General features: G+C 44.0%; 5 protein-coding genes and 1 pseudogene across 5 annotated transcripts; 3 read left to right on the top strand and 3 right to left on the bottom strand.

The window, feature by feature from the left end:
* Window positions 1–1,031: 1,031 nt before the first annotated feature.
* On the bottom strand, window positions 1,032–1,703 carry LOC149402112 (dirigent protein 18 pseudogene; annotated as a pseudogene).
* Window positions 1,704–2,876: 1,173 nt separating this feature from the next.
* Window positions 2,877–3,701, bottom strand: LOC149402111 (UDP-glycosyltransferase 708C1-like). The gene is made up of 2 exons (XM_089608244.1): window positions 3,262–3,701; window positions 2,877–3,045 (listed from the first exon to the last, which is right to left on the bottom strand). Exons 1-2 carry the CDS (start codon window positions 3,699–3,701, stop codon window positions 2,877–2,879), a joined length of 609 nt encoding a protein of 202 aa, XP_089464370.1.
* Window positions 3,702–4,426: 725 nt separating this feature from the next.
* On the bottom strand, window positions 4,427–7,695 carry TLP8 (tubby like protein 8). Its single transcript, XM_089609401.1, has 9 exons — window positions 7,196–7,695; window positions 6,984–7,089; window positions 6,156–6,332; window positions 6,017–6,060; window positions 5,820–5,916; window positions 5,410–5,502; window positions 5,241–5,333; window positions 5,095–5,162; window positions 4,427–4,983 (listed from the first exon to the last, which is right to left on the bottom strand). The coding sequence occupies exons 1-9, from the start codon at window positions 7,555–7,557 to the stop codon at window positions 4,908–4,910; spliced, it is 1,116 nt and encodes a 371-aa protein (XP_089465527.1). The 5' UTR covers window positions 7,558–7,695; the 3' UTR covers window positions 4,427–4,907.
* Window positions 7,696–9,965: 2,270 nt separating this feature from the next.
* LOC149402109 (uncharacterized) lies at window positions 9,966–11,957 on the top strand. Its single transcript, XM_089608243.1, has 3 exons — window positions 9,966–10,922; window positions 10,982–11,617; window positions 11,715–11,957. The coding sequence occupies exons 1-3, from the start codon at window positions 9,966–9,968 to the stop codon at window positions 11,955–11,957; spliced, it is 1,836 nt and encodes a 611-aa protein (XP_089464369.1).
* A 523-nt stretch (window positions 11,958–12,480) lies between these two features.
* LOC149402108 (uncharacterized) lies at window positions 12,481–14,171 on the top strand. Its single transcript, XM_089608241.1, has 3 exons — window positions 12,481–13,192; window positions 13,248–13,585; window positions 13,647–14,171. The coding sequence occupies exons 1-3, from the start codon at window positions 12,481–12,483 to the stop codon at window positions 14,169–14,171; spliced, it is 1,575 nt and encodes a 524-aa protein (XP_089464367.1).
* Window positions 14,172–14,279: 108 nt separating this feature from the next.
* LOC149402107 (uncharacterized) lies at window positions 14,280–15,033 on the top strand. The gene is made up of 2 exons (XM_089608240.1): window positions 14,280–14,575; window positions 14,664–15,033. The coding sequence occupies exons 1-2, from the start codon at window positions 14,280–14,282 to the stop codon at window positions 15,031–15,033; spliced, it is 666 nt and encodes a 221-aa protein (XP_089464366.1).
* Window positions 15,034–21,625: the final 6,592 nt, after the last annotated feature.

Raw genomic sequence — 21,625 nt, 5'->3', positions numbered from 1 at the left:
TGTATTTTCTTTTATGTATGTTTAAAAATTGAAAAATATATATGTATTACGTACAATGTATATATATTACATGTATATATTTTAAATATATTTTGCCGCATTTTTTTCGTTCGGTTTTCCGTCGGCACGTCGATTTTCCATCGAAAACGGCATTTCGCTTGCCCTTTTCCACAATTTTTCCGTTCGTTTTTCCATCGATATGACGATTTTCCGTAAATCAGGAGGCTCGAAACGGCAACGAAAATGGAATTTTAAACCTTGGTACCAACAATCGTGAAAGAGTGTCTATTAATATAGACAGTATGTGAGCACATACTCTCCATGTTCATTATTGGGCTTAGTGCCCAAATGTATTGATATATTTACTTTAACTTTAATAAGTATTTTTAAATACAACTGCATTACATGTTGAAGTAAATCAATAAAAAGAAACATTCATTCTTCTTTTAAAGTTTGTGTTATGATTACTAGTTTTTCTATATAAATAACTTACTACACAAACAAGAAGATTCAAATTCAGATTTGCATAACAACTTTTTTTAATAGGTTATTTAAATGCAATATTCACAATCTTAGGAAAAAAAAATGGTCATTTAGTTCTAATAGATGATAGTTGGGAGAACCCATGATGTTTGATTATGAGTGATAGAGAGTTGGGAAACCTATAGTTGTCTGTCGTGGAAATGGGCATGTGAATTTTCACTGCGGAAAAAAAAAATTATCGTGAAAAATCCATTGTGTTCTATTTCTATTATGACATTTCTATAAACTAATAGTAAGAAAATAATCTAAAATAAAAACTAAAGGAATATTTAAAATCATTAATTTGAGACCATAGCTAGTTAAAGATTAAACAAACCGTAGATGGTATGATCTTGAATCTTGATGGATTTGTTAAGCTATTGTCTAATTATATCAGTTGACAACCTATATCAGAAAACTATAATTTTAGCTTATAGACCTCAAAACTATATTATATTATAATGATAAAAACTAAGTTATGCGTAAAACAAATTTCTCGAACTTATCCAAATAATAATAATACCTCGTTTTAGAATAAAATTGTTATAAGCTATCTGAAATGAACTCTAATTCTGAGCAAAGTCTCGGAGCGTTGACCAGGAAGAGGAACAAGAGACCTAATCCCAGCAAATCCACCGACATTCCTGAACTTCCCAGTCCCTCCGACGACAGCCAAACGCGACGTCGTTTTTTCGCGGTTTCCGATGACGAAGACACCGAAAAGGTTGACGCTGTCTCCGTATTCCCCTCCCTCCATCACCACCGTGAATGCCATTGTGGCGGCCCCAGAGCCCGCCACGTACACTCCTCGTGCCCGGCCCACCACCTGCGACCCCACCTCTGGCCGGGCCGTCAATGCATCGTCGATCACCGTCACAGTCCCGAACCCCAAGCCCAGCCCGTCGGAGCCACGGTGGGACCGGAAGAACGACGTCGTCCCCGCCAACCCTGAGCCGGCCGTCGTGCTGGCAGGCTTAGAGAATGCCATCTGGCCGGTGTAGACCATGCCTAGGAGGCCGGTGACCGGCTTCGCAGTGGTCCCGAGGACGTCGTGCATGTACAGCTCTAGGTTGGGTTCGTCATCGTGAGCATGCGATGATGATGATGATTTTGTAAGCAGCACTAGTAGGAAGATTAATTGCTTTTGTGACGATAATGGTAATAGGTTGATCAGATTCATCATTTTCAGGTTTTTGCTAGCTAGACAGTTTAGGGTTTTAAGGTATATGAATATATAGGATTATTGGGGTATGAATATTGGGGAGAGAAAAAAAAAATGAGATATGGAGTTGTTGGGGATTTGACCGGTGGAGAGGGTGTTGAAAAATTAAGGACACAATTGATTAATTTATGTTTTAATTTTATTTATATATATATTTTGTATTTGTAACCTCAAGTTTCATGCAGTTGTAATATTGTAGTAATGGTGTCGTGATTATGACAAGGATGCTATATAGCACTTTGACTCTTAATACATAGACACTGAGATATATGACATAAGAAATAAAGGGCGGGTCATGTATTTAGCCAAATTAAGCCTAAATTAAGCCGCACCTTTAAAATTATAATCCAACTATGAGTTTAATTGAGTAAATAGCTCAAACTCAAATCTAACAATAAAATATACAAATTATACCCTTCTACAACAGCCGACGCTGCTTTTTTGTTGTTCTCGGTCCCGAAATAGTCTCGCAAGACCTGCACTTTCATCAACCTTTACAACAATCCCAACTGCGAAATCTGCGACTCCAGAGCTCCAACATCGTCTCTCTCAGTCTTCGAAGACTTGAACGACACGAGATTGACTTCGACGCCGCCAGATTTGGCTCCGTCTTCTTTTCGTTGCGTTCTTGCAAGAGAGCTAGGGTTTCGCAACCCAAACTGCCAACGAAATCGCCTGCCTCCGATGATAATAGAAATGGTAAGTTAATTGGATTAACTGTTTTCGTCGCCGCCGTGGATGGAGGAGACTACTCCGATCACCTTCATCGATGTGAGAGGGGTCGCGGGGGAGTGTTCCGACGCAGAGAGAAGGTCAAGAAGCTCTACAACATCTTCAAATTTGTGAAGCTCACAACGACGATGGACGAATAGATCCTCGCGATTTTAGGATTTTGTAGTTCTTGTACAGCTTAACACTCCGGCTTTCGGGGACGGAGGGCAAGATCGTTGTGTAGTAGACATCTCTATGTTGTAGATACTCTAAGACCCCTCCGATTGCCTTGTCAGAGGTTCCCGAGAGCGACAACATTCTCAACATCGCGACCGATCTTCCGAGCTGTTTCCTTGAGCTTCTCATCCCCCACAGCTTCTCCTGTCTTGCCCCCGATCTCATTGTCGGACACCGGCGCCTCTTATCCCAATCCCTTGGGCCAGACCCTGAGTCCCGTCCTCTTCACCGCCTCTGCGTTCAAACTCTGGTCGTTGTGAATCATCCAGGCCACCATCAGAACTCTCTTCTGTGCCGCCTCTGCCACTGAGTTCCACCCGTAGAGGCTTAGGAACGCCCTCAATGCGCGGCATCTGCTTGCCTCACCCACCCTCTAACACAAAATCTTTCTCAGACGACAACTTACAGCCAATAAGATTTTTGGTCTCTTCTTCTTCCTCGTCTTTGTCGACCTTTGAGGTCTTGAGAACCCACTAAAACCCCACGCCGACTATCCACCAAGAAGATTTTTAGTCTCTTCTTATTCCTCGTCTTTGTCGACCTTCCAGGTCTTGAGAACCCACTAAAACCTCATACCCATTCTCCCCAGCCTCTTCCAGAGCTCTCTAATCTGCTCCTTGGACATGGCGGTTCTGCTTCCGAAGCTCACGTACACCATCGAACCCACCGGTTGATCGTCCAGCCACGCCATGTAGCTTTCCTTCTCCAGACGAGGACACCCGTCGATAGGTCCTATTGGGATGACATTATAGAGAGAGTTGGAAACCCTACCTCCATTGACGACATTAATAGCTTTAAATTCAAAGCAGTGGAATGAGTTCACTATGATCCCCCAGGATGATCCTCCTTTGGAAAGCAAGAAATTCACCTTCTCGGATATTAACTTCGTGCACATGCGGCTCGGCTCCTTGAGTGGCGGAGGGAGGCTAGAGCAGAGGACTAGGCCCTGACCTGATACGTCGACGAAGTCCGGCCCGGACCAAAACCGAATGGGAGCTGTTCTAGACATTGTACCAGGGGATTTTGAGCTCGGCGACCACCAAGGTCGTGGAAGACATCACAACTAGGTAGGCGAACACAGCAAAGATCGAGCAAGATGATGTCAGCATGAGAAGGTGGTGGCGGCAGGTTGAGTGGCCTCGAAGTGGAAGAAGAAAATGAGTGGAGTGTGTGGTCATCCACATCACACGCGCGCAATACGAGTCACTTGACACGTCATCAGTTCTGTTAGGAGCAACAAAATTGGTTCAAGCCTTCAACTACTCAACTACATATAAATGACATAGCAACTCGTCCAACATTTGGTATCAATTTCATTGTGTTCATTTGTGAGTTGTAAATAGAGAAAAGAATTGAGACTTTCAAGAGAGAGTTTTTAGAGAGAGAAGAACAAGCATTGATCGGATTGTGATCAAGCTTTAGAAAATATTCTTTGGATCTCAATTTTGTATATTCGCGTGTAATTGAAGTGATTGTGGAACCAATAGGGTTTTCGTGCCCTGACTGGATTAGGATCATTTTGATCCGAACCAATATAAAATTTCTCGTGTCTTTATCCTTTTTTAGTTAATGGCACTAAAATCAATCTAGATTGCTTACGTAGGAAGTTATTTATGTGTTATGTTTGATTTGTTAATTTTCGCGTTGATTTCGTTATTCCGTGTTGGTATAAGCATTAGTTCTCATCTTAGCTCATAACTCACAAGCATTACTTCGCATCAACGAGTCCTGAAATTTCACATCGACGAATCCATGATCAAATTCCAACGATGGCAAATTTCAAATCTGACATCAAGAAGTTCGATGACAAGAATGACTTCATTCTATGTAAGATCAAGATGGAGGCGCATCTCAAAATCTAGGGCTTGGTGAAGCTCTAAAAGGCGAATCAAAGATGTCGGAATCTCTGACATCAGATCGAAAGCAAGAAATTCTGAAAAAGGCGAAGAATGCAATCATCTTGAGTCTTAGCGATAAGATCCTAAGCAAGGTGATCATAGAGGAATCAGTGGCGAAAATGTGGCTTAACCTCGAGTCGATGTACATGACGAAGTCTCTACCTACGCTGATCTATTTAAAGCAAAAGTTCTACAGCTTCAATATGAACGATCAGAAGTCACACAAACCAGTCCATCAAAAGCAAAGCTAATTACATAGAACGGTTTTAAAAAAAAATGAGTAGCTTGTGTTCAGAGGTTGAACTACAAGACTAAGGTTACACGGTGCAACATAGCTTTGTATCAATGGAAGCCAGACATATACAAAATGCTTGGTAGCCTGTCAAAGGATATCTGCAGTGGAAGACAAGAAACACAAATCATAATTTGGACTTCTTTTGTTCTCATTGTTTCTTATGGTCCGACAAAAACACACAATATGAAGCAGGTTGAACGAGACGGTACCTGTAATCCATCACATATTTTGACTTTCCGATTCTTCCAAGCTGTAGAATTGTTTGCTTTCCACTCTCCTAATCAAATTGATAGAAAGACAGAGAGTGAGCATTTAAAACCAAGTGAGCTTTGTCATGTAAAGCAACCACGCGTACCTCCATAGTCAACTGGAAATTCTTCACTGAGCTTTGTATCCGAAGGCCGACTCTTCCCTTGTCTCTAAAGTCTAACTCGTATTGCCCCGAAAACTGAAATAAAGATTAATGGTTAACAAACACGAAATGCGCTTTTAAGGCTAAACACAGGTCACTTTGTTCTTCTTACGCTGTTGTACTGTGGAACCCTTGAGCACAGCCTGTGAACTTTGACCTTTTTTCCTTCCCAGTCTTTTGGCATCCCCTTTATGTGTTGTTGCACCTTTTTCCAACATGAACACAACATAGATAAATTTAGCAGAAAAACCTAAATGTAGATGAATAGTGTGAAATCAAAGTTGCAAGAAACATAAAGAAATAAAAATAAATAAATAAAAAAAGGTGTTACAGCTTATAACATAGCTGTTAGATTTTGCGAAACAAGCCAAAGAGCCACATTTGTTAGACAACAAGTCAATTGCTACATAAAAAGCCTTATCCCATTTAAATTTGAGAAAATAAGAAACTTTGGTTATTTTGCTGATAAAAGTTTGTCAAGCGTAATTATTTTGTGATATTTCTCAATATAAATAAACCAACCTTGGTAGTACTCTTCAGTTGAATTGACTGGTGTTTCGCTACAAATGCGGTCATACTTCTATAATTTCCAGTCCAAGTGGTGATCGTTGGTACAAATCTACAAACACATTGAGAAAAGAACAAACAAGTAGCTATGAATTAAATAAATACAAGCGGACATAAAGAGTAAACTTAGAGAGAGGCGTATAAAGACTTACGCTACCGCGGCGACAAGCGATTTAGACTCTTTGTGGGCCAGACCCTGAATCCGAAACGTGATGCAAAATGAAGTTGAGAAAAAAGGTTTGTAATTTAATTTTATGGAGCTTTGATTCGGAAGAGAATGATTCTCGAAACCTGATCCCAAATCTGATATTTCGAGCCCATCAAGTTGGCAGAAATAGTCCCGAGAAAGCTATCGTCGGAGCAACGCAACAGTCCCTGCGTAGTCTGAGCAATTGTAAACTCGGATTTTCCATTGCGACGCCTATGCTTTGCAACGGCTAGTTTCCTGTCCTGCCGGCCACTACCTTCCTACAACATGAAAACATTTCGAAAAAGTAATTAAATAACTGTTGATGGTGACATCGAATTGGGGCTACTCAAATCTCAGTTAATCATTAGATGAAATTCGGACGGTATCATCAAGCAGACGAAATGATTGAGAAATTACACTTCATGTGCTTTCAAACAACAAAATGAATAAACGTTGACATCTAACAGAGTGAGAAAATTCGAAGATCTTGACAAACAAAAGAACTGCTGATATTGAACAGTATTTACACAGTTATATCAGTGTTTAAAGATCACTGAACATTGACAAGTTTGGGTCTTTGTCATGATACCTATTGGATATAAGTAGTCAAGCCGCTTTTAAATTCTAACACAACCAATACCACTTTCCTTTGTTTGAAAGTGTGAGGATATATAGGGAAAACAAATTTCACTATACTTCAAATATAACTAATAATACATAAGACGACTAGACTAAACAAAGCTCAATCCACATATTTCGTTGCAAATTGGTCCCCAAAGCTATAAAGAACACCGTCGAAAGATGAGTGAGACCAAAGGACACATTAAATTTAGTTAATTACAAGAATAGATATCAGAAAGAAATGTCTAATTATGACTACTATACTTAACAGACAAAGATTTTGTGAGAGAGAGAGAAAGAGAGCTTACATTGGTATACAGAGAGTAGAAAGAGCCTAATTCCGAGGAAGCTTCCTTAACAATTACACAAGTACACCTTCCGATATCCAAAGGCAACGGTCTAAACAGCAAAGACCTGAAGAAAAAAAAAAAAAAAAAAAAAAAAAAAAAAAACACCATTAATTACCGAGTCAAAAACTAAAACCAAACAATTCATCACCAAATTCGAAATTGAGACTCACTTGTTGGGAAGCGTGGACCAAGACGAAGCCGGAGCGGCCTCGGAGTCGGAGTAGTCCCAGATCTTGAGAGAGCTCGAGTGATCGGACTCGCTAGGCTCCCAAGCTCTGGACCCGCCGAAGAAGCTCTTCTCGGGCTCGTTCATCTGCATGCACAGCTGGAGCGACGAGGGTTTGAAGATCGCCTTCCCGCCAGGAATCAGATTCTCTTTTTCGTTGCAGGGCTTCTTCTTTGAGCTCTCTTTGGCGTTGCAACATCCTTCGCTGTTGCTACGGTTGTGCCGGAGCTCGTTGAAGGGGATTCTGTGGAGCGAGTTGTGCGAGGATTGGCGAGGAATTGAAGATTTCTTGCACCCTGTTATCATGGTGGAGAGAGTTTAGAGACCAGAGATTAAGAGAGTTTGAAATTTATTGTAGTTTTCAAGTTATAGGAATTGGGAAGAAGAAAAAGAAATGTATGTTTGAATTTGAATCAAGCATTGGAAAATGTGAGTTTTTGACGTTTTGTTGGTGTTGTGGGTCGATGGTATTTCGGTAATAAACTCATCAACTGTGTTTCGATTCGCATTTCTGGTTAAGCTAGTACTATATGATGGATGAGACCGAGACCGAGACCACGATAAAGTACTCTCCTTTGTCTTTTTTTCTTTTTTTGCTAGCATCCTATGTCTTTTTTTCATTTACAAGTGTTGTGGCTCGAGTGGAATGGTTTATAAAGAAAGCGGGAGAAATATTTGAAAATATGAAGTACCGTTGGACACGATATAGGTCATTCATATAAGAGCATCATTCTCAATAAGGAAAAAAAATATTCATAAAAAATAAAAATAAAAATGTTTGGTAAATGTTGTGATATGGTCCAAGTTGATAAGAGAAATGTTTCAAATAAGATACATAAACCCCATCAACTCCCTTACACTCTTACGTGCTTAATTGGTAGGACCCCATAAAATCAACTCAATTATGTCCAAAATTTGTGTACACTCACTCATCATGTACACACTATATCTACCCTACGTGACACAAGGTAAACCCCATATCACAATTTTCTTCATGATGATTGCTTAGAAAAAATATATAAAAATAATAATAAAGGAGTCTCAAAGCAAATGGGAATGAAGTCTTAGAGCCTCTAAATACTACACAATCAGAACCAAAAAAGGGGGAGGAACGACGGAAGAGAAAAGGAAAAAAAAAAAAAAGAGAGAGAGAGAGAGAGGTACAAATTTGAAAGCAAAAAAAAAAAAAAAAGAATTATAAGCCTAATGCAAATTCAAGATTCACATTTATAAGAAATTAGAGGTAAAAGTGAGGTCGGAGCGATGGAAATAAATTTTTCGCGCCCCATCTAGCTCGATTAACAGAGGTAAATATGAGGTTAGAGCGACGGATATAAGTTCTCTGCGCCCCCTCTAGCTCGTTTCCTCTATATATATTTTTTACAGGCAAAATAAAAAGAATCGAATTGTGATAACACTAAGAACGGAGACGAAGAGACGAATTCCAAGGCAAACCACACCGCCCTCCTCGAATTCCCGAAGGCATCTTCGCAGTCGTGGCGCTCAAGATATTCAAACTCGTTACGATGCCCCGAAGCCGTAGGAGATTCGACGCTCGTAACCTAAAAACGAGACACGTCACAAGCTCGACACCTCGACGCGTGTCCCGTGAATGTTATCCGAGAAATCGCATGAACATTTTGGCGCTAGAGGAAGGGGATCTCGAGAACAACCACGACATTCCCGCCAGCAATTCTTTTCTTCTCAGCAGGAAAGTTAATGTCCGTCTAGGAATCCTAAACTCAAGAGGCGACACAAGGAAATCTCTCGCGAGATGTCCAACCTCGCCGCCGCTTCCGGAAATAATCCCCCACAACGGGAAGAAAGCGTAGCACTTCATACACGGTCCCGAACTCAAGCTAGAAATGGTCAAACCCAAGACATATCGCCGCCAAGCGTCATCCCGGCAACAAGAATCACACCTTCGCCACACCCGAGTACCACCGATGTGAGAATTCCCGCCCCCAATGTCGTCTTCATCGAACAGGATGACCGCATGAGGCACCTCGAAGATAGTCTTTATTTACTGGAAAGTGAGTTCGCAAGAGGTCGAGATGAAAGGGTCATGACTTTACATGCCCAAACAAGAGATGGACACCCGGAAAACGCTAACTCCGGGGGTCAAAGACGGGAACAAAGGAAAAATGCTAACCTCGAAGGCAGACAAGACGACGACCCTGACCCAAGTATCCGAGACATCGGCTGCCACCACCAGACGGAACAGAGAACCGCCCGGGAGCCAGCCCGACGTACACCGCAGAACTTAGGCATCGACAGACAACACATAAATATCCCACAGGCCGCCCGCTCCGTCGCAGAGGTCGGAGCCGAATCACAAAGGTCTTCTTTCGATCGATTGGAACATGGAGAATAGGTAGCAGATAGCGGGGGACGTCATGAGGTTTTCTCCACCACGGCGTACAAGGTCGCCATGATGTCTAGAGCCTAACGTGGATCTACGATGCCACCTCAATGCTCGATGGGAGATCCCGAGACGCCAAGCTGCCCCCGAAACACGCGGAGCACAAGAGGTCGCCCCACCAATTACGGCGACGCCATCTGCAGCACATATCACTCTAATCGATCAAGTATCGAACGAGAGAGAACGTACTACCAGATTTGCGCCTGCCACTACACATGCTGGAAGTGATGAAGTAACTAACATGTTCAACATGTTGAGAGAGGAAATCCGAGAGTTGCATGCAGCACAGACCATGACCCCGATCGTGAGAAACATGATTGAAGGCGTAGCCTCGCCATTTGCTGCTAATGTACTTGCCGAAGACGTCGTAGGAAATTTTCGCCCACCTAACATGGCACTTTACGATGGAAGCACCGATCCGCTCTACCATATCCACCAATATCAAATAAACATGAAGATGGCAGGACAGACACCCTCAACAATGTGTCAAGCATTCTGTCTCACGCTCACTGGAACCGCATTCGAGTGGTTTCAAAGGCTTAAACGGGGATCGATCCAATCCTTCGAAGACCTCCAAGAAAAATTTCTCACACGTTTCGTCGCATCACGCATTCGAAGGAAAGAAAAGTCGTATCTCTTAACCATCAAGCAAGGAAACCACGAAACCCTTCAACACTACTTGAATAGGTTTATCGAAGAATCGAACAAAGACGATTACGATGACAACGATTCTATTTTCGCATTCATCGACGGGCTAAGGACTGGAAACTTCCTTATATCGCTAGTAAAACAACGACCGACGACCATGTCGGAACTTATCACTCGCGCTACTCAACACATCTATGTTGACGAATATCTCGATAGTCGAAAGGTTGGTGAAAGGGGGAGCCGCCAGAGAGAAGACGACGAATTCGACAGCGACTCGTGTAGGAAAAAGAACTGTGCTACAATAGTCGCAGTCTCAAATGCTCGCCCTACGTCAAACACACGAACCCTGCTTGTCGAAAAGTTCCAAAGAAACGCAAACTTTACTCCACTTACCACCACACCAGACAGAATCTTTTTGTTACACAAGAACATGTTCAGAAACCTGCAGCCCATGTATAAGGACCTATTCATGCGAGACAAAAGGAAGTATTGCGAATTCTATAAAGATCATGGTCATCTCACCGCCGACTGCATACAACTCAAGAGGCAAATTGAAGACCTCATTCAAGACGGGAAATTAAAAGACTTCGTTCTAATGATGGTCGCTAATCCAGGCGCCACTGAAAGAAGACATGCAGCTTAAACAAAACAACATGATAGCGGAAAAAGGCCCACCACCGACAACGACAATCGCGGTGCCCAAGGGATCACGGAAAATGCCCGCTTAACATTGTGACGACCATATTTGGGGGACCCGAAACAGGGGACACCGCAAATGAGCAGAAGAGTTATGCACGGGCAGCAACCGGAGAAGCCCATGCCTATCACATCAACCTTACCGAAAGTAAATGGCCGACCACTCCGTATGAGACAATCCACTTCACTGAAGAAGAAGCTCTTAGAGTAATGCACCTACACAATGATATGATTGTCATGAAAGCGCAAGTGGCTAACAACATGGTAAAGAGGATCCTCATTGACAATGAAAGCTCGGCCGACATCCTGTTCAAAACAGCTCTTGAATGGATGAACCTCAGTGAGATCCACTTGACCCCAGTCAAAACTCCACTATTCGGGTTCGCCGGGGAGCGAGTCTATACGGAGGGATCCATCACTCTCCCAGTTACTCTTGGAACGGATGGAGAAGCTCAAACCATGCGACTGGTTGACTTCCTGATTGTGGATCGTTCTTCCACCCACAACATCATCATCGGTCGACCAACACTCAACAAACTTTGCGCGATCACCTTGACATACCATCTTCTCATGAAGTTTTTGACACCGTCGGGAATCGGGGTAATGAAAGGAAATCAGGCTGATTCAAGAATGTGCTACGTCCAGGGATCACGCAACAGAAAATTCGGTATCACTGAGGAATGTGATGAAATGATAGAGACTATATACCAGATCAAAAAAAGATCTTCCAAACGAGATCCACAAGGCCCAGACGTTTGAAGACCTTGACCCAAGGGAAGAAGCTGACACTAAGAAGGTGGAAGCATCAAGTGACCTCTCCTTTGTAATACTCAACGACGACAAGCCCGAACAAGTTGTCAAGATCGGAGCACACCTATCTACCGAATTAAGAGATCAGCTGGGGGCATTCCTTAGAGAGCACAAAGATGTATTAGCATAGACATACACAGACATGCCTAGAATCGACCCAGAGATCATTGCACACCGTCTCAATGTGCTTCATGGATAAGCGGGAAAAATCCAAAAACGAAGATCTTTCAACCCCGAAAGATACCTCGTGATCAACGAGGAAGTAGAAAAACTAATCGATGCCAAATTCATCCACGAAGCCAAGTTCCCCAAATGGGTCTCAAATGTGGTCATGGTGAAGAAATCCAATGGGAAGTGGCGAATATGCATTGACTATACCGACCTCAACAAGGCGTGCCCAAAAGACTGTTTTCCCCTGCCAAAAATCGACCAGTTGGTCGATTCTACTGCTGGGCACGAACTCATGAGTTTCATGGATGCATATTCCGGATACAACCAAATAAGAATGCATAAACCTGACGAACTCAAGACCACATTCACCACCGACTGATGACTTTTTTGCTATAAGGTGATGCCATTTGGGTTAAAAAAATGTTGGAGCCACATATCAACGCCTAGTAAACCAAATGTTCACAAAACAAATCGGGAAAACTATGGAAGTCTATGTCGACGACATGCTCGTCAAGAGTCTTAAGGTACCAGACCATGTCAACGATCTAAAGGAAACATTTGCACTCCTCCAAAGATACAAGATGAAGCTGAATCCAAACAAATGTGTGTTTGGGGTTGAATCTGGAAAATTCTTGGGATTCATAGTCAATCAGCGAGGAATAGAGGCTAATCCTGATAAGATCCAGGCCCTATTGGATATGAGATCCCCCACGAAGGAAAAAGAAGTCCAAAGCCTCATTGGACCTATAGCCGCACTGATTCGTTTTGTTTCCAAGGCAACAGACCGTTGCCTACCTTTTTTCCAGGCCATCAAAGGAGGAAATAACTTCGTCTGGAGCAACGAATGCGAGGCAGCGTTTCAAGACCTGAAGACTTATTTTTCCACGCCGCCACTCCTAGCAAAGCCAAGGGACGGCGAGATCCTGTTCCTATATCTCTCGGTGTCTGCTAGAGCAGTAAGCGGGGTCCTCGTCCGAGAAGAAGAAAGAATGCAATGGCCTATATACTACATAAGCAAGGCTCTCCTAGATGCAGAAACTCGATATCCAGAGATAGAGAAGTTAGCCCTTGCTTTGACAGTGGCGGCAAGAAAACTTCGACCGTATTTTCAAGCGCACCAGATCATGGTAAGGACAAAATACCCAATCAAGAAAGCCTTGCAGAAAAGGAACTCAAGAATTAGAGGAATACGGGGTAGAGTTCCGGCCAAAGGTTGCAATCAATGGACAAGTTGTTGCCGACTTTATAGTTGAATTCATGTATGACGTGAGCCTCCACCAATGCGAAAGAGACGCTGAAAATCCAGAGGCATCAAAGAAAATGAAAACTACCCCAGACGGGCCCATGTGGTGCCTCCACGTGGACGGAGCATCTAACATCCGCGGATCCGGAGCCGGAATCGTATTTGTCAACCCAGAAGGAGAAAAATTGAAATACGCAATCCATTTCCAATTCAAAGCCTCAAACAACGAGGCCGAATATGAGGCCTTATTGGCTGGGCTTGAGATAGCTCGAAAGCTCGGGGTAGTTAACCTTAAAATTTACTGCGATTCTCTGCTTATCGTCAACCAGATCAAAGGCGAGCGAGTACCAAGCAAAAGAGGAAAACATGGTCGCGTATCTCAAAGAAGCTAGACTCTGATTAAAGAATGTCTCATGGTACGAGATCACCCGAGTCCCCCGTGACTCAAATGCTGAAGCAGATGCTCTGGCTCGGATAGCATCTGGAGCTGACAACGAAAATCTCGGGAAAATACATGTAGAAACCTTGATGCACCCATCAATCAAGAAGGAGGAAGTGAACACGATTGAAGGCAATCTAAAGTCAAACTGGATGACACACGTTGTAGACTATCTTCGCAATGATATCCTTTCAGCCGATCGAGCAGAAGCTAAGATAATTAAATACCAAGCACAAAGGTACGTTCTACAAGGAACCACACTATACAAAAGTGAATTTTCACAGCCACTCCTTCGGTGCTTAGACGAGGACAAGGCCAATTACGTCTTAAGGGAAATACACGAAGGAATTTGCGGAAACCATTCCGCAGGACAATCTCTGAAGCTAAAAACCCTAAAACAAGGTTACTTCTGGCCCACACTTAAGAAAGATGCATTCGATCTTGCTAGAAAATATGACAAATGTCAGCGGTTCTCGCACATCCCAAGATGACCCCCGACACCGTTGTGCCCCATCCTCGCTGCTCGACCGTTTGCCAAGTGGGGTGCGGACATAATCGGAAAACTACCCATGGCATCAGGACAACGAGTCTACGCAATTATGGCAATAGATTACTTTACCAAATGGGTAGAAGCAGAGCCTTTGGCAAAAATCACAGAAGCCAACACAACCAACTTCATGTGGCGATCGATCATCTGTCGTCACGGTATCCCTGCCTCCATAATCACCGACAACGGCTGTCAATTTGATAACAAAAAGGTCAGGGAGATATGCGAACAACTAAAGATCAACAAGACATTCTCATCACCACGCCACCCACAGGCGAATGGCCAAGTTGAAGCGGTAAACAAGACTATCAAAGAGACATTAAAAAAGAAGCTAGAGGAAAAAAAAAGGTGCATGGGCCGACGAGCTTCCCCTCATCCTTTGAGCCTATCGAACAACAGCTCGAACTGCGACAGGTGAAACCCCATTCTCACTCAGCTACAGAGTTGAAGCTGTCATCTCAGTCGAGATTGGGATTCCAACTTTTCGAATGGGACCCTTTGATGAGGAAAACAACAATGAGGCGCTCAGAATGGAGTTGGACGTAATTGAAGAAATGAGGGTCAAAGCGTTCACCCGTATGGCCGCCCAAAAGAGAATCATTGAGAAGCACTACAACTCAAACGTCAAGGCCCGATGTTTTATTGAAGGAAGCCTTGTCTTAAGGAAGGTATTCCAGAACACACAGGTGTACGGAGCTGGAGTACTTGGGCCAAACAGGGAGGGGCCATATCGAGTCCGGCAAGTGATACGCGATGGAACATATCGCCTAGAAGAAATGAACGGAACAGAGATTAAACACCCATAGAATGCAGAGCACCTCCGCCAATATTTCTAATAGACAATGACGCCGAAGTATCCATCTTTCTCAAGATGCCAAGCACCGCCACCAAAACTTTTGATTTATCTCATTGTATTTACTTTCCAGAAGTGGCGTAGAGCCCAAGAATGTATTAAAATGAAATCGAATATCGTGACTATTTTTTAAAAACGGATTTTTGAATTTACATAGTCTCATTAAATTATATAAAATTAAGTGGAGCTCGGGGAGTCGAGTTCTTGTCATAAAAAAAATAATAAGAGAGCTCGCGGAGTCGATATCTCTCTCATAAAAAAATAGAGCTCGGGGAGCCTAGTTCTTCTCATAAAAAAAAGAGCTCGCGGAGTTGATAGCTCTCTAAAAAAAAGTAGAGCTCGGGGAGCCGAGTTCTTCTAAAAAAAAAGAGAGCTCGCGGGGTCGATATCTCTCATAAAAAAATAAGTGGAGCTCGGTGAGTCGAGTTCTTGTCATTAAAAAAATAATAAGAGAGCTCGCGGAGTCGATATCTCTCTCGTAAAAAAATAGTAGAGCTATGGTAGTTGAGTTCTTCTCATAAAAAAAAAACTCGCGGAGTCGATATCTCTCTCATAAAAAAATAAGTAGAGCTCAGGGAGCCGAGTTCTTCTCGTAAAAAAACTCGCGGAGTCGATATCTCTCTCGCAAAAAAATAAATAGAGCTCGGAGAGTCGAGCTCTTCTCATAAAAAAAAGATCGAGTGGCGTCAAAATCTTGCACGCATATTGAAACCATACGCGGAGACAAATATGCAAACAACCAACATAAAAAGTAGACATAAAGATAAAAAGGTCACAAAATGATCCGGAAGTTTCATAATACATACAACCTGTCGACGCAAAATGGGAAAACGTTCATTTGTCGAAAAATGAACCCAGAATTGGGGCCCGCGAAAGGATGGCGAGTCAAGAAAAACGTACGGCAGGCCATGCCGTAAAAAAAAATATCGACAAATGACTGTTTGCCCAGAAGCACAAAATACAAGTTCGGGAAGATTTTAACCACCATACAAACAAAAACGATGATAAACTCAAGCTTCTGTAAATGAGTCACCATCCTCGTCACTACAGTCATCTAACGCCGACAGTCGCTCCGCATCCGCCGGAGGGACTTCCTCATCAGGGAAGTGGGAAACTGAAGCGCGAAGCGCCCTCTCGATAACCAAGTGATCCCGCTCTGTCCGAAGAGTGTCTCGCTCCCTTCGAGTGGCCTCCAACGCGGGCCGCAAACGACTGAGCTCGATCCTTTGATCACGAAGCTTCGACGAAGATGTCTCGGCCTCCGCCCTAAACTTGTTGATCAAGGCGATACTTGAGTGTCTTGCGGTCCTCTCCCGGGCATCGCCGTCTTCTCTTGTAGCCTTCACACGGGCATCACCGTCCTCCCTAGCAGCATGGACAGCCGCTGTTGTCGCCCTCGACCCCCTCAACAAGTCACCGAAGTTGCGCTGAGTAGCAAACACCGAGATGCAACACTGAAAATATATGTATATATATTAGGCAAAAAATAATAATACACGTGAAAGGAGAGCTATGTGCATGAAACTGACCCGACAAAGATCCCGAGCAAGTGCATCAATGAGAGAGTCTCCGGGCATCCAATCCACTTTAGCTATCTCTGGCGGGGAAATCAGCCTAATTTGCTCCATAACCCTGGAAGCTATTGGGTGTAACTACCGAGTCGAAGGCGCCGTCAAAATAGAGGACGATCGGCGATGAACCACCTTCCGCCTTTTCGAGGAAGAACCGCTACGGGGCTTGGCTGCAAGCAGAACGTCGTCCCTCCTCCTCTTCAAACCCACGTCCTTCTCCTCCATCTCAGGCCCAACACCCCCTGTGACATAAAGTTTCGACGTACCCGGTTCGGGACGGCTTCCCCCGATCGGAGCTTCGGGCTCACGATCGCCCCCGACCATGAGAATCATTGTACCTGCAAGAGACAAACAATACGCACACACGGACTAAAAAAATAGTGAAATTAAAGAGTTGAACTGAAAGGAAATAGCAATACAAAAGTAGTTGTACTTTTATCTTATTCTCTCCCTCTCAACGTGTTAAAAATTGTTGAACACTGAAGGAGAACCGAAAACAACTGTTTTTTTCTCTACTTTGTATTTCTTCCCTTTTCTGAGAGGGACTTTCTTATATTAGCATAACGTAATGGGTATTTTCCCATAACAGCATGAGGTTAAAAAGCTAAAAAAGAAAAAATGACAGTGCTAATACCATCGTGTTTCACCACAGGGTACGTAGGAAAAAGCGGAGCCGACACCGTATCGGAGAACTCAACGGGAGGGTCTGGAGACACCACCGAAGACTTCGACCGCTTCGTAGAGGAAGACTCGGAGATCACGGCGACGCTTTTTAAAGCTCTAGAGGCGAGAGAAGTGTCGGTAGGGACCGTTGGAGCTGTCCGGCCCCTTGCCCCAGTGAACGCCACATTTGACCCGCTCCAAGATCCCGACCAGTCGGTCGCCCCACCAACGAATGTAGTAACCACCGCATTCCAAGGGCCCGTCAATCCAGTGTCATTCTGAACAAATGACGGCATATTTTCGGACACCATTAAACCTCCTACGCCTCCAAGCGGCTCGCGTCCGAACCCGAAACGTACAGGAAAATTGACCGCCAAAGCCGTCGTCCCACTCAACGACACACCATTCAACGAGTTTTTAACAGCCAGAGGGTCGCAAGGAGCGGAAGAACAACCCATCTCGCCTGGAAATTTTTCAATGCCTCCACCTTGCAAATCGCCGGAGAACCATTCTCTACCGGTTCCGGCCACTCTGTGACTCCCCTCGCTCAGGCTAGGAACGCTCGGACCAACAAAGTCTGACCCGCGTGATACGGCTCCGGCAACAACGACCTCACCTCGAGCCTGCGAGTCATGATCAGGAACGGCACCGAAGGTTGAATCCCCGATCAGAGGAGAGACCGACGACTCGTCCCTGCTCATGTCGAAGCCTTCCAACAGGAACTCGCGAAAGTCGATGTCGCCACTCAGAGAGAGGGAGAAATTGTCAATATTCTCTTCAAGCAAAACAAAGATTTCATGGGTGAAGAATTTTTTAGATGACGATGGTAAAGCTTCAAGGGAACTATGTTGACCAACGTCATCAGGATGAACGGAAACGCTGGCCTTTGGATGGTTGGAAGCCATTGATGGAGATGGAAATTTTATTCTTACTTTTCTCTGGTTTTTTGCTTCCACGAAACCAAGAAGATAAGATAAGAAGGTGATATAAAAAGCAAAATAAGAGAAGAAAGTGATATAAAAAGCAAACAAAAACCAAGCAGAGATATAAAAAGCAAACATAAAAGAAGAGTGAAGTGAATTGATGTGACACTAGATAAAAATACAATATTGGCTTGGGGGTGTTGTGAACGTCAGAGGAGCAAAGACAATATTGTGACACTAAATATACACTAGATAAAAATACACTAGTGAAGTGAAGTGATGTGACACTAAACATTTCTCACTCAACAAAGACAATTTTGTAATGTGTAGAGTCTCATGAACGGAAATATCCATACCTAAGACTTGGGGGGTGTTGTGATATAGTCCAAGTTGATAAGATAAATGTTCCAAATAAGATACATAAACCCCACCAACCACTAGGACAAAAAACGTCATCCGGTGCGACGATTGTCGCACCAAATACCTCATATGTCGCACCTAATAGTTTATTCGGTGCGACACCTAAAAGTCCGTCGTTAATACCATTAGGTGCGACATGTCGCACCTAATAGTCATACCTTTAGGTGCGACACGTTCAGCTGCGACAATGTCGCACCTACTGCCCAAACTATTTTCCTGCCAAATTTATAAAAATTGGCGGGTTATTCATATCGGGTGCGACATTGTCGCACCTAATAATATTCCCGCCATTATATTCGGTGCAACAATGTAATGGCCAACAAAACAAATTCCGAGATCAAAACATCAACGAGGGGAACCCATACCTCATTGGGGGGGTCGGTGCAGGCGGCGGGCGGGGGACTGATGCAGGCGGCGGGGCGGGGGAGGCTGGTCACGGCCGGCGCGGGGCGCGGGGCTGGTCCAAGCGGCGGGCGGGGGAGGCTGGTCACGGCCGGCGGGGCACGGGGCGGGGGGCTGGCTGAGAGAGAGAGAGCGATAGAGTGAGATTGAGAGACGGTGAGACGGAGAGAAAGAGAGGGGGACGTACCGGAGCGGGCAGGGGGCTGGTCCAGGCAGCGGGGCGGGGGAGGCTGGTCACGGCCGGCGGGGCGCGGGGCGGGGGGCCTGGTCCAGGCAGCGGGCGGGGGAGGCTGGTCACGGCCGGCGGGGCGCGGGGCGGGGGGCTGGCTGAGAGAGAGAGAGAGCGACAAAGTGAGATTGAGAGGCGGTGAGAGAGAGAGAGAGAGAGAGAGAGAGAGAAGGGGACGTACCTGAGCGGCCAGGGGGCTGGTCCAGGCAGCGGGGCGGGGGAGGCTGGTCACGGCCGGCGGAGCGCGGGGCGGGGGGCAGGTCCAGGCAACGGGCTGGGGAGGCTGGTCACAGCCGGCGGGGCGCGGGGCGGGGGGCTGGCTGAGAGAGAGAGAGAGAGAGAGAGAGAGAGAGAGAGAGAGAGAGAGAGCGACAGAGTGAAATTGAGAGACGGTGAGATGAAGAGAGAGAGAGAGGGACTTATCGGAGGGCGTTTGGTCGAAGATAGAGCGTCGGATTGAGAGAGACGAGGCGTGGGGGCTCGGGTTGAGAGAGACGAGTCGAGGTCGAGTTGCAGAGAGGCTCGGATTGAGAGAGGAGTGAATGCGTGAAAGAGAAGAAGAGGCTTGGGCTTAAAACCCCTAGTACTATTGGGTGCGACATTGTCGTACCTAATAACCATATTGGGTGCGACATTGTCGCACCCAATATGAAATCAAAATTTCGGGGGGATTCGGCGAAAACTTTAAATTTAAAAACCATTGGGTGCGAGATTTGTCGCACCTAAAGATATTAGGTGCGACAGTTGTCGCACCTAAAGGTTTTAGGTGCGACAATTTCATATTCGGTGCGACACTGTCGCACCGAATAACACTAAACATTAGCGAAATTTTTAGTCATCCGGATGAGTATCCGGTGCGACATGTTGCACCTAATATGGGCTTAGGTGCGACTATTAGGTGCGACATGTCGCACCTAATAGCCTTCCGCACCAAATATGTTAATTTGTAGTAGTGAACTCCCTTACACTCTCACGTGCTTAATTGATTGGACCCCATAAAATCAACTCAATTCTGCCCAAAATTTTTGTACACTCATTCATCATGTACACACCATATCTATCCTACGTGACACAAGGTAAACCTCATATCACAATTTTTTTCATGATGATTGCTTAGAAAAAATATATAAAAATAATAATAAAGGAGCCTCAAAGCAAATGGGAATGAAGTCTTAGAGCCTATAAATACTACACCATCAGAACCAAAAAAAGGGGGGAGGCATGACAGAAGAGAAAAGGAAGAAAAAATAAGAGAGGTACAAATTTGAAAGAAAAAAAAAGAGAATTATAAGCCTATGCAAATTCAAGATTCACATTTATAAGAAATTAGAGGTAAAATGGAGGTCGGAGCGACGGAAATAAATTTTCCGCGCCCCCTCTAGCTCGATTAACAGAGGTAAATATGAGGTTGGTACGGATATAAGTTCTATGCGTCCCATCTAGCTCGTTTCCTCTATATATATTTTTTTACATGCAAAACAAAAAAAATCGAATTGTGATGACACTAAGAATGGAGACGAAGAGACGAATTCCAAGGCAAACCACACCGCCCTCCTCGAATTCCCGAAGACATCTTCGCAGTCGTGACGCTCAAGATATTCAAACTCGTTACGATGCTCCCAAAGCCATAGGAGATTCGACGCTCGTAACCTAAAAAGGAGACACATCACAAGCTCGACACCTCGACGCGTGTCCCGTGAATGTTATCCGAGAAATTGCATTAACAGTAAAAATGATAGAGTGATGGTTACGAGGGTTATTTTACATGGAAAAATAATGGAAAGAAAATAAATGATGAAGTGGTTTTTTAATTGTATTTTTGTACAAATTAGATAATGATATGTGGATAGATAAGTTAGAAAGCATATATGTTATAAAAAAAATCTTATTTGTTTTCATTTTCTCCCGAATTAGAAAAATCATAAATAGTGGGCCTAATAGATTCTCATGGCATGTTTGGTTTGAGGTAACGAGAGAGTGGAATTATGATTCTTTAAATTGGGTTAAAATTAAAATAAGAATGCGTATTCTAATGTAATCATAATTCACCTATTTTAGATGAATAAACACTCAATTGGGGTACCAATAGAATGACAAATTCATTCCAGTTTCATATTTACACTACCTAAATTATTTTCATTAAATACACACATATACATTCACGAGCAAAAAGTTCAAGACAACTAACCCTAGCCCCAACAAAATCATTCCTCTGGGTATGTTCACAACCACCAAAATCCTTTCCAATCTCCGTCACGGCCACCGTCCAACGCCTTCTCCAACGCCGCCATCCACCAATGTAGTTGTCGGAGCTGCTTCGCCATTCACCAGGTGATT

The sequence above is a fragment of the Urtica dioica genome, chromosome 3 (assembly GCF_054948205.1).
Source record: "Urtica dioica subsp. dioica isolate 48M chromosome 3, U.dioica_male_clone48M_v1_H2, whole genome shotgun sequence".
NCBI classification, from domain to species: domain Eukaryota; kingdom Viridiplantae; phylum Streptophyta; class Magnoliopsida; order Rosales; family Urticaceae; genus Urtica; species Urtica dioica.
Note: the sequence above shows the minus strand (reverse complement) of the source record. Positions and strands in the feature narration are given on the sequence as shown.